The sequence below is a fragment of the Brassica rapa genome, chromosome A06 (assembly GCF_000309985.2).
Source record: "Brassica rapa cultivar Chiifu-401-42 chromosome A06, CAAS_Brap_v3.01, whole genome shotgun sequence".
Lineage (NCBI taxonomy): Eukaryota > Viridiplantae > Streptophyta > Magnoliopsida > Brassicales > Brassicaceae > Brassica > Brassica rapa.
Genome location: NC_024800.2, coordinates 5,349,588 through 5,362,358, shown reverse-complemented (window position 1 = coordinate 5,362,358; position 12,771 = coordinate 5,349,588). Strand labels below are relative to the sequence as shown.

At 30.3% G+C, this 12,771-nt stretch overlaps 3 protein-coding genes across 5 annotated transcripts; 1 reads left to right on the top strand and 2 right to left on the bottom strand.

Annotated features, from left to right (window-relative positions):
- Positions 1-4,438: 4,438 nt before the first annotated feature.
- LOC103848889 (probable GMP synthase [glutamine-hydrolyzing]) lies at positions 4,439-6,259 on the bottom strand. The gene is made up of 5 exons (XM_009125712.3): positions 5,844-6,259; positions 5,621-5,678; positions 5,436-5,519; positions 5,206-5,347; positions 4,439-5,088 (listed from the first exon to the last, which is right to left on the bottom strand). Exons 1-5 carry the CDS (start codon positions 6,223-6,225, stop codon positions 4,810-4,812), a joined length of 945 nt encoding a protein of 314 aa, XP_009123960.1. The 5' UTR covers positions 6,226-6,259; the 3' UTR covers positions 4,439-4,809.
- A 246-nt stretch (positions 6,260-6,505) lies between these two features.
- LOC103848890 (putative pentatricopeptide repeat-containing protein At1g13630) lies at positions 6,506-10,736 on the top strand. 3 transcript variants are annotated; one of them, XM_009125715.3, is made up of 5 exons: positions 6,506-7,734; positions 7,862-9,339; positions 9,406-9,945; positions 10,031-10,101; positions 10,237-10,651. In XM_009125715.3, exons 1-3 carry the CDS (start codon positions 7,284-7,286, stop codon positions 9,871-9,873), a joined length of 2,397 nt encoding a protein of 798 aa, XP_009123963.1. In that variant the 5' UTR covers positions 6,506-7,283; the 3' UTR covers positions 9,874-9,945; positions 10,031-10,101; positions 10,237-10,651. The 3 variants fall into 3 exon arrangements, with proteins under 3 accessions (XP_009123963.1, XP_009123962.1, XP_033129051.1); XM_009125714.3 differs by having other exon boundaries at positions 7,284-7,734; positions 7,862-9,945; positions 10,237-10,371; positions 10,519-10,736; XM_033273160.1 differs by having other exon boundaries at positions 7,284-7,734; positions 7,862-9,945; positions 10,031-10,651.
- Positions 10,143-12,553, bottom strand: LOC103848891 (root meristem growth factor 2). Its single transcript, XM_009125716.2, has 3 exons — positions 11,750-12,553; positions 11,464-11,510; positions 10,143-11,250 (listed from the first exon to the last, which is right to left on the bottom strand). Exons 1-3 carry the CDS (start codon positions 11,823-11,825, stop codon positions 11,050-11,052), a joined length of 324 nt encoding a protein of 107 aa, XP_009123964.1. The 5' UTR covers positions 11,826-12,553; the 3' UTR covers positions 10,143-11,049.
- Between the last annotated feature and the right edge of the window lie 218 nt (positions 12,554-12,771).

Below are 12,771 nucleotides of genomic sequence, written 5' to 3'. Positions count from 1 at the left end.
TAAGGTTTTAATGGAAGCATTTTGAATAACTTTGGTTCTCATTGTATGGCAGTATGGGAAGCCGACATGTAGAAATGATCTGAAAAGTAAACAAGATCATCTTAGCAATTATTGTTCTCTGTTGGCGTTAATGATTAATTTTCACTTTAAAGGCAGTTTTCTTAACTACTACTACTCCGTCTGTTCCTGAAAGTAGAATTTTCTAGATTTATTTTTTGTTCCAAAATGATAGATTTTCTAAAAATTTAAGGTATTTTTAGTAGTTAATATTGAAAAATTGTATACTTTTAAGAAACATTAATTGAAAATATTTGAATTGGATAAATACTATTGGTTGATATTCATTGAAAAATGTATAGTAAAATAAATAATAAATTTAATTGTAAAAAATTAATTATTTTCTTAATATACGTGAATATTTTAGAAAATCTTTCTTTTGGGAACAGAGGGAGTATTAGTATATGATTTATGGAGATTCGTGTAGATTTAAAGTTCTCCTGTTTGGGTATTTCCAATGAAACTCTATTTTTTCCTCTATAATTTACACAAAAATAGAATAATTTTATTATAGTGTAACTTTTTCTCCAATGGTGTTATTCTATAATAGAGTAAAGTTACTTTATCATAGAGTGAAATATAGAAAAATGTCATATCTTATATATTAAAACAGAAGTCACAACTTTGATTCATGTGTGATTTTTTTTAAAATAGACCTAATGGACCTATTCATAGAAATTCATACTACATTTTAATTCAGACTAATAATAAACAAAATTTTTAAAATATTTAAATCATAGTATCTTTTGATATCTTTTCATTTTAAATATAAATATGTTTATTTTAAAAGTCTAACAAATCTGTTTGAAAAGATTTTTACAAGATCTTCATTTTCGAAATTATATTTAAATATTTTCATTAATTTCGAAATTAGTTTAAAATATTATTATACATTAATATATTCAGTTATATAAAATGAAAAATAAAAAAATCTATAATATTTTATTTATTATATTATCATAATCAATCATATTAAAATAAAATTATTATATTGAGCTAAATAAAATTATTATATTGAGCTAAATATAATAAAATTGTATTAAATTTATATATTTATATATTTTATTTTCGTAATTATAAAATATTTATGTTCAAAAATAAAATCTAATATGCTGGTAAGATGGGTTAACATTATCAAACTATATAATACATGTATAAAAATTAACATGTATTTCTTTAAAGTTAATAATATAAAATCTTTGTAACTACTTTAATCATAATATATTTTCATTTTAAATATAATATATATTTATATATTATATTTTAAAAATTCTAATAAATCTGTGTAAAAATATTTAAACAATAACTTAATGTATTTTAAGTCATCGTTTAGAAATGAAAATAAATAAATTATATCCTATTTTATCTACTTTTATAGTCATGATCATGTTAAAATATAATTATTATACTAAAATAAATATGATAAATTATATTCAATTGATAAATTTATAAATTTTATTTTCATAAATATAAACTATTTATTTAAAATATAATATGATGATAGAACGGCTTAAAATTAACAAACTATATAATACATGTCTAAAAATTAACATATCTTACACTTTTATATATACAATAATAAATTATCTAAAATGAATAAGCATAAAAATATTGGTAAAAAGAAATTCAGTTTTGAAATACGGGTCAGAATTTAGCTTAAATTAAATACAAAATATTTTTTAAATATACTTTCTCATGAATATATTAATTTACTTAATAACTAAATGCAAATACAATAAGATAAATATATAATAAGAAGTGGCAAATACATAAGGTTTAAACAATTAATTAATTATAACATGTAAATTATAAAATTATTGTATTTGAAATAGTTATATAAATATTTAAGTATATAATTAACATTAAAAATATATACCACTTATGTTCTAAAACAATAATTTATGTATAAAAAAGTGAAAACAAACACCCGTGCGGTTGCACGGGTCAAAATCTAGTTTTACTTTATATTAGGATAAGACCCGCGCCTTGCGCGGGATTAAGTTATTATTTTTATTATATTTTGGAAAATGAAACAATAGTTTGGCTTCATTTGGATTAGGGGTGTTCAATCCGAATATCGGGTTGGTTTCGGTTCGGTTCGTTTTTTTCGGTATTTCGGTTAGTAAAATATAACTACTACTCTAAATCCATATTTACTTTGACTTTAGTCATTCACATACTTTTGAAAGATTTCAACTGGACGACTAAATTGATCAGCCAATCTTGTTGCTTTAAATCATTAGTATTTATATATATATATATATATATATATATTATTTAGTTTGAATATTTATTAAATAAAAATTCATATGCGTTATATTTTATGATCATTTGTAACTTATTATACCAAAAAATAATATTGATCACAAAATTTTCAGAGTGGAAACATTCAAATTTCTAATAATATATAGATGTTTTGAAAAATTCAAAATATAACATATAAGAAAAAATATAAATGTTTTTATTATATATTTAATGTGATTTTTTAATATCTTTCAATAATATAAAATTAAAAAAAACTAGGATACCAAATTGTTATCAAATATTTATTATTCATAATAATTAATTTTCATATATGCGTGAATCATATTAGGTAATTTCGTAGCTTCTAATTAAGGAAAGTGCAAAAAAAAATTTGGTAGATTATTTATCAATTCGATAGTTAGTTTAATAAAAAATATAATGTAAGTTAAGATGGTCCAACCTATTTTTCTAAGAATAGTATATTTTATATAGTCATTTATTAAATGAGGATATATAATCATACAGTTCTATGATCATTCATATCATTTTATAACTGAATATTTAAATCATCGATAACAAAATTTTCAATGTGAAATCTTTAATAAGTTTATAATTTATAAATGTTTTTGAAAATTCATTGAAAGTTTTAATATTAAAATATTTATGTAATCTTATGGTATATAGTATAATCTATATATATGTATGTGTTTTAAAATCATGTGTATCTTCTTATAATATTAAATAAAAGTTCATATTAATACAAATTTATGATCATTTATAACTTATTATGACAAAAAAATAATCTATTGATCACAAAATTTTCAGAGTGGAGATCTTCAAATTTCTAATAATTTATAGACGTTTTGAAAAATTCAAAATATAACATATAAGAAAAAATATAAATTTTTTTATTATATATTTAATGTGATTTTTAAATATCTTTTAATACTATAAAATTTTAAAAAAAAGAACTAAGGTACAAAAATTGTTATCAAATATTTATTATTCATAATAATTATTTTTCACATATACGTTAATCAGATTAGGTAATTTCGTAGCTTTTATTTAAGGAAAGTGCAAAACATTTTTTGGTACGTTATTTATCAATTCGATAGTTAGTTTTATAAAAAGTGTAATATAAGTTAAGATGGACTAACATATTTTTCTAAAAATAGTATATTTTGTATAGTTATTTATTAAATAAGAATTTATAATCATACGGTTCTATGAACATTCATATCGTTTTATAACAAAATATTTAAATCATCGATAACAAAATTTTCAATCTGAAATCTTTAATAAGTTTATAATTTATAAATGTTCTTGAAAATTCATTGAAAGTTTTAATATTAAAATATTTATGTAATCTTATGGTATATAGTGTTTAATCTATATATATATATATTTATTTTATTATTAAATGATATTTTTTACTCATATGGTTTTAAAATCATGTGTATCTTCTTATAATAAAATGTTAAACCATTGATCATTAATTTTTAACATAATAATTTTAATAGTTTTAGTCATTTATTGTCGTTTTTAAAAATTCAAAATATAACATATACGAAAAAATCTAAATTTTATTTTTATAGCAAATTTGATTGTTTAATTTATTTTAATAATATAAAATTAAACAAAAAATGATGGAGGAGATATAAATTGTTATCAAATCTTTATTATTAAAATCATTAATTGTCATATATATATTAGTCATTTATGGTAATTCCGTAAGTTTTATTTAAGGAAAGAAAATAGCATATCATATCATTATATCATATAGTTTGACCAACTTATGTATTTAACAACATATAAAAATCGAATGTGGACCTACTTATTTTTCAATTGAATGTAATTGACTACCTAATTGAGTGCCACCTATGCATTGGGGCCTCTTTTAATTAATACAAAATTGAGGTTACATCTTTTCAAATGTTCCTCAATTAATATATAGAGGATTTGGAGTGAAAAAATGACATTTCTCTATATTTTATTCTATAATAGAATTACTCTATTGGAACAAAAGTTACACTATAATAGAGTTACTCTATTTATGTGTAAATTATAGAGGAAAAATAGAGTTCTCTTGGAGATGGTCTTAAAAACAAACTTAAAATAAATTAATGCCCTATTCAGCTGTATTCAACGATAATCGTACCCCATCGAAAAAGACTTCAACATAAAGTACAACTTTCAGTTTTATTTTTACATGTAAACACACTGTAGTCAAAAGCCAACCTGAACTGAAAATGAAAGTTCGGTTAAATACGTATATAAGCAATGTAGTTATAATATGTTTTTGCTGAAAAAGGCAGATCCATACATTTCGATATAAGAGTCAAATCCAAAGAAAACCATACTATATAAGTTTGATAAGGGATCAAAAACCTTGAAATAACAAGCAGTTTGATTTCAAATATTTTTATTAAACCAAAGAAAAAAGTCAAAAGCTCGAATATATGTTTTAACCCAAAATGAACCGAAACTTGATTAGCCTCAGTCCCAATATCATATATGCCTCCATGGCCTCTCAGCGAGGCTCACACAATCACCATGTCTAAAACAATCAACGAGGTGATCAATTGTTAACCCTGCCGCTTGCATGAAAGAATGTACGATAACGGGACCGACGAATCGAAACCCTCGTTTGATCATATCTTTGCTAATTATCTCAGCCTTGGGAGATCTCAGTGGTACATTTCTTGAATATTTGAATCTGTTAATAATCGGTTTGTAATCCATAAACCCCCACATGTAGCTGCTAAATGATCCAAACTCCTTGACCACCTGCAAAATAAAGTTTTCTTTGATATTATAATATAAAACAAAGTTGTAACAGAACTTTATACAGGAGATTGTAGAGGTGCTTCGCAAGAAAATCGGGAAGAAAATGTTGGAACTTGCCTTGGTTATGCATCTGGCATTGTCAACTATACACCTGACTCTAGTCTCTTGTAGCATTATTGCTTTGTTTGATGCAATCTCTGTGATCTCTTTCTCTCCCATATTGGCCACCAGATTTGGGTCAAACTCACAAAATGATTCTCTACTTTCACAAAGTTTCATAAACATCCAAAAAATAATTATCTACAGGTATAATATAGCAATTTATGAACAGTGGTTAGAGATGTCACCTAAAGAGTTCTTTGCGTTTTAAAATCTCAGTCCAGTTATAGTCCATTAACATTCCCGACATGGCAAGGTACTCAAAAAGCAAGCTGGTTTAATGATTAATCACCATTCAACAAAAATAATATTATTTTTTCTTAAACAAATGAACTATAAGCATGGTATACAATTGTGGAAGCTATAATCATACTTATCATCATAGACAGGGACTCCCCATTGCTGATCATGAAACGTTACGTAGACTTCATCTACAAAGAAACAACAAAAAACCCTCGTTATATTTAACTTATCATATGATCATAACGGAACTGCTTTAGTTTAATCACATTAATGATTCTCTAATTAACTTGTATATAGATATAAGATACTATACATATATGGTTTTAGTTTAGGACATTTCTCAATGATCTTACCACTTTTCTTGGTGATCCAATTACACCTCCTTGGTTCATCACTATTGAAATCCTCATGTAGACGTTGTTCTTGTTGTCGCGGAATAGGTTTAGGAACAAATGTTTCTCTTCTACGAGGAGATGATATTAAACCGAGTGCTAGAGAGATCCTTTGCTCTAACGTGGAAGTTGAATCCGTGGCAGAGGAATCGGTGGAGTTTTGAGAGAGTGATAGAGATATGGAAGAGAGTGAGAAAGAAGAAGAAGTACTACGTTGTAGCGTAATCGGATATATCCTCTTTAAGTGTTTGGCAAAGAAATTTGAGGTTTGCTTAGTCTCCTTTTCTCTTACACTCTTACTTTTCTCCAAGATGGCTCTTCTATTAGGGCTTGCTTTGTACATCTTTGGTTCTAGAGTAAATAAAAACAAAAGATGATCACAGGTACTTATAGGAGAGCAATGCACCAAAAAATGGAGATCAAAAGCTACTACAATAGCTAGATAGAAGTAACTACACCTAAGTTGGTGAAATGTGGATTTCATGTTTGTGAAATTTTACCATATTTGAATATTTCCTCCACTAGTGTATAAAGGAACGGCAGTTTCATGTATCTCTTGGTAATGAAATTTATTTAAGTTGAAAAAGACATACCACGATTTTGCAATATATATATTTAAGGTGTTTTAGATCTAATGCATGTATCAAGAAAGGTGACAGACAACCAAGCTGGTGAAATGATCCATCTTCATACCTTTTGAAATTCATCCACTTTTAATATTTAATTTGTTGGAGTTCTCTTTCTGTATTTGATTTGAACCACTAATTGATAAATGTATAACAAATATAACTTCCTGTAACTGTTAATTTTGTGATGAAAAACTGCTAATCCTGGAATAAGAAGCTGTTTAAAAACCACATTAGTCTAGTTCGCACTCGCCAAATCTTTTAGTGATGAAACAAAAAGAGATTAATCAAATAAAGTAAAATTAAATAATTGTAAAAGAGGATTATTCTTAGCTTCTACTCTTTGCTGCTGCATGTTGATTTTAAAGAGACATCAACGTTTCGCCTATTTCAGACAAAGAAGGCTCATCTCTCTGACTCTCTGTACGTATATGTTTAGTTTGTCTAAATTAGTTAAATGGATGTTATTGCATGTAAACAGAGGGGTAAAATTGATGTGTATATAATAACTATCCGTGTAGACGGACAGTACCGTACCAATGATTTTTAAACCGGTCTAGAAATAGAACCGGAACGGATAATAGATCCGGTTAGTTAAAAACCGGAATTAGGTTTTAAATCATAAACCCAAAAAATCGTAAAACCCTTGTCGTCTTCTCCGTCTCTGCCCTCCCAAACTTTCCGGGAAAACAAAATTTTCTCTCCGGCGACTCTCAATTCTCTAAATTTTCTCTGGAAACGATCCCGAATTGGCAAACCCTAATTCCCAAATTCCATGATCTGCAGATGGATTGCATTCAATCCAAGCAAATTGTCCCGTGTCCTCTCTCCTTTCTCTTCCCTCGTCTCCACTAAACTATCCTCCTCCTCCGTCGCGAAACTCGACGACGAGCCGCTTTCCGCAGCCAATTTCGCATCCGATCAGGGAGATTACTTCCGTCGAGAGATTCTCTTCGGGATGAAGAAGATCGGGTTCCGTGAGTATCTCCACGGGCGTCAATTTCGAAGCTTGGCTTCGGAGTTGAAGCAGGTCCACGTGGAAGAGATCATGTGTGAATTGATGGGTGAAAGTTCGGATCTTTCGGTTTGGTTTTTCAAAGAGCTGAAAGATGTTTATGGGTTTCGCCACTCGAGGCTTTCTTCGTTGTTGGTTTCTCATATCTTAGCTGGTCAAAGACGTTTCAAAGAGCTTCAAGTGGTTGTGGAACAGCTGCTCCAAGAAGAAGGCAAGTCTTCTCTCTTATCTGATTCGCTTTCACTTAAAGCTTAGAGCTTTGTCTTATATAGGTGCGGATTAATAGATAAAAGAGGAAACTTTAGAGTGAATATGACTTATTGCTGCTTTTCTTTTAGGCTCTGGTTCAGCATTTTCGCTTTGTGAGCTTCTCTCTACTAGCTTCAGGAAGTGGGAATCTACGAATGTAGTTTGGGATATGTTACTGTTTCTCTCATCGAGATCCAAAATGGTTGATGATTCACTTTACATCCTGGAGAAGATGAGGGATCTGAACTTGAGCGTGTCTACACAAGCATACAACTCAATTTTATATAACTTCAGAGAAACAGATGAGATGTGGGATGTGTATAAGGCCATCGAGTCTAAAAACGAGCACACGTACTCAACAGTTGTAGATGGATTGTGTCGCCAACAAAAGCTAGAAGACGCAGTTTCGTTCCTCAGGGATTCCGAGTGGAAAGATACTGGTCCCTCTGTAGTTTCTTTCAATAGTATAATGTCAGCTTACTGTAAATTAGGTTTTGTAGATACAGCCAAGTCGTTTCTCTGTACAGTTTTGAAATGCGGATTGGTTCCTAGTGTACATAGCCACAACATACTCATCAACGGACTCTGTCTAGCTGGCTCCATCGGAGAAGCTTTGGAACTGGCTGGTGATATGAGTAAGCACGGAGTGGAGCCTGATACTGTGACATACAATATTCTCGCGAAAGGTTTTCATCTCCTCGGTATGATCAAATGGGTTTGGGAGGTCATTCAACAGATGCTTGATAAAGGTTTGACTCCTGATGTTATTACATACACCATATTACTATGCGGTCATTGCCAGTTAGGGAACATTGACAAGGGCTTGAGACTGCTGAAGGATATGTTGTCGAGAGGGTTTGAGTTGAACAGTGTCATCCCTTGCAGTGTGATGCTCAGCGGTTTATGTAAAACAGGACGGATCGAAGAAGCTTTCTCCTTGTTCTATAGAATGAAAGCCAATGGGGTTAGACCTGATATCGTGGCGTATTCTATTGTGATTCATGGCTTGTGTAGATTAGGAGAGCTTGATTTGGCTATTTGGCTTTACGACGAGATGTGTTCCAAAAGAATCCTTCCGAATTCTAGGACGCATGGTGCTATGTTGCTTGGTTTATGTCGGAAAGGGATGCTGCTTGAGGCAAGAGCGCTTCTTAACTCTCTGATCTCAACCGGCTGTACACTTGATATCATCCTGTACAATATCGTTATTGATGGGTATGCAAAGTCTGGTTGCATTGAGGAGGCGTTAGAGCTATTCAGGGGAGTGATTGAGAGTGGGATAACTCCTAATGTTGCAACTTTCAATTCTTTGATTCACGGTTATTGCAAGACTCAGAACATAGCTGAGGCTAGAAAGGTCTTGGATGTCATCAAGTTGTATAAATTGGTTCCAAGCGTTGTGAGTTACACAACTCTGATGAATGCATATGCTAACTGTGGAGATACTGAAAAGGTAGACGAGTTGCGCCGTGAGATGAAAGCGAATGGGATCTCACCGACCAACTTCACATACTCTGTGATCATCAAAGGACTTTGCATAGGGCGGAAACTCGAGAAATACAACCAGGTACTGCGGGACATGGCTTCTGAAGGTGTAACTCCAGATCAGATCACTTACAATACTGTTATTCAGCATCTATGCAGGGCTAAAGATTTGTTCAGAGCGTTTGAGTTGTTTGAAGAAATGAAATCTCGAAACCTTGAGCCTACGCCTGCCACTTATGACATTCTAATCAACGGCCTTTGTTTCTACGGTTACTTAAAGGATGCTGAGAGGTTTCTCTGTTCGCTTCGGGAGAGGGATGTTAGTTTATCGAAATTTGCTTATACCACAGTGATCAAGGCGCATTGTGTAAAAGGTGATCCTGAAATGGCGGTGAAGTTGTTTCTTCAGGTGCTAGATAGAGGATTTGATGTTTCTGTCAGGGATTACAGTGCGGTGATCAATCGTCTGTGTAGGAGAGAATTGGCAAAGGAGGCTAAGTTCTTCTTCTGTCTAATGTTATCCAGGGGTGTTTCGCCTGATTTAGACATCTGCAGAGTGATGATCAAGTCATCAGATGTGCTTGGTTGGACAATTAAAGCAGGTTTGTTGCCTTGAAAAGCTATGGTCTCATCTTATGTGCTAGCTGGAGGAGGCACACTTTCAGTATAGAAACTGTCACATGAAGAGGTAACTTTCATTAGTTTTTTACTGTTATTGTGAAATAATAAACTAAACAAGTTGCTTTGCTAATTAACTGATACTTTGTTAACAGATTAATCTTAGCTACCGGATGGTACCATCGGGGGCCAATTGTATCAACATTAGCTTCTTCAATGGATCGCTGTCAGTGATGTTTCTTGATCATTGGTTTTAGTGTTCTTATAGATACTTCCTCTTTGTTGTCCATTTGTCGTCGAATGATTGATTCTTTACCCTTGAAATTAATACTATGTGGCTTTCTGGTTTTGTTTGGAACAGGTCACTTATGTATTGTACTGTTGATAAAGCACCGTGCAAAGCAGCTTTGGGGTTCCCTCAACAAACACAAAGCGTCATTGGTGGTTTTGCTTCTCGAGTCTAAAGCCGTTTTGTCTTGTTCAAGTTCTTCTGAAGGTAAACTCAGTGGTTCTTGAGCTTTCCCTGTTTCTTTACCAAATCTGCAGTGTGACTATAGCATGCTGGAATTTTACACTAGAGTGTTGGTGAATGGGTTCAAATGGGGAAAAGGGTATATAACTAATCAAGCTTCATGTGTGTTAGGTCTATTTTAATTACTTCAGTTTTTTGGGATGGGACTCAAGAGTCTGAGCCTGTTCTTGACTGTGACATCTTGTAAGGTTGTTGTTCTTGGTGTAAGAACATATCTTGTCAATGTTTGATTCATTTTTACCAATCCCCATCATTTTTTTTTCTCAGACGATTTTTTGATGTAAGAAGTCTATTATATACAATGTATCGAAGAAAAGATTACAACAAAACTTGGTGATAAATCACAAACAAACTCTGCAAATATTCAATCGTTTTCTTTACTACAAGCAAGTTTTATGTGTGTTTGTGACAACATCCACCAATGACAAAATGAAACCATTGAGATAACACCACTTGGTTATACATATACCACATTTCTATATATATAATAAATATAACGATATTACAAACACAAAGCTCACAAAATTACAAATTACCCATTTATATGTATGTATAATAAATATCTTATACTGATATTTGATTAATATTTAATAGGGAGGATCATTTTGTTGGGTCTTTTATATAAATATAAGATAAATCTCGTCAGTTGTTCTTGGGAGGATGGTGCCTTGGTTTCCAGTAATCAGCAGTGTAGGCAACGAGATCATCCTCTTCCTCAACACCTGTTTCCTTCTCTATTGGCTTCTTCGGATTCATCTTCATCTTTGTCGTCTCCTTGCTAAACTCTTCTCCACTTCTTCTTTGTACTTGCGCCTTCTTCATTGCATCATAACCATCAACATGCTTCACCATTCAACATATTCTTAGTTTTCATATAAAGTATACTACTACTGGAGTACATGTTTATGAGTAGATTCAACCTAGCTAAATCTTGACTAATTAACAAATATGAACTACAAGAGAGGCCATTATATTTGAGTAGTTCTTATGTATTATACTATTATTCATTACTCAAAGAAAACATAGAAGTAAACATTTGGAACGTGAATACTATACCTTTGCATTTGAAACAAAGTTAACACTTGACTTTTCATTCTTATCTCCTGATGAAACAAAATATGACACATATATTAGATACGTTCTGGTTAAGACAAATATATAAAATCATGCATGCATTATCTTTCATGCAAAATGGAAATAAATAATCATTCGATTGTCATTCTCATAATGCAAGTCATTATTACGTAAAGGTCATAAACTATGGGTTAACTCGAATATTCATGACATTCAAAATATGAATTGTTTATCAGAGAAAAAGGAAGTAAAATAGAGAGAGATAAACCATGAAGGGAATATCCACACGAGAGGCAAAACAAAAGAAGGATAAACAAACATAGAAAGCTTGAAGTGATGGTCATCGCTTATTTTTGCCTTTAGCTACGAAAAATATTCTCAGAAATGAGTTATGAGATCAAATCATGCAAATGGTGATGATGAAGTATAAATGTTGATTAACTAGTGTTTATATAGGATCCAAGAGAAAGACAAATATAAAACTATATTTTTATTTTACCACAAGCCATGTGTCTCTATTGGGAACCTGCCATCGGCGTTTGGGACATGGATAGATTCCCAAAAAATGCAGGAAACTGTAAATTACAACATGATGATCCAAGTTTTCACTTCACAGTTAGAGACCTTTCCAACTAGATTAAGAGAATGAAAAAAGTTAAGTGAATATAGTCTCGTATTTTATCAATGCAGTTTAAAATAATATGAGATATTTTGAGAATTAAGATTATAAAACTTCTCTATTTAAAAATATTTTGGTCCAATTCTAATATCTCAACAAAGCTACCGGTCATAACAATGTAAAAGAAAAAACATCTTGTTGACCAAACTTAAGTCAATTGGATGCATTATTCAAGAACATCCCTTTTTAATTTCGTAACTAGATTTTAACCCGCACGTTCGTGCGGATATTTTTTCATTTTATAAATGCATTAGATATTATTACAAATGTTTTAAATATAAAATTTTCATTTTAGTATTATATATTATGTAACTCTATAATATTATTGTTTATATTTTTTATTCAGCACTATTCATATATAGTGATTTTTAATACATTTTACTTTGTTATTAATGTTTATTTCTTACTAATATATTTTTTGAGTTAGATACAATAAAATAACAATATGAAATAATCAAATAGAAAACCTCCTTCAAAATATTTTTTTTCCTTAATTTATACATTTTGTTATAATACATTTTAAAAATTTAAAATTTATATTATAGAAAATAAATATGTTCAAGATAATTTATATTTGCCTGCTCCGTTTAAAAAAATATACTTTAATATAT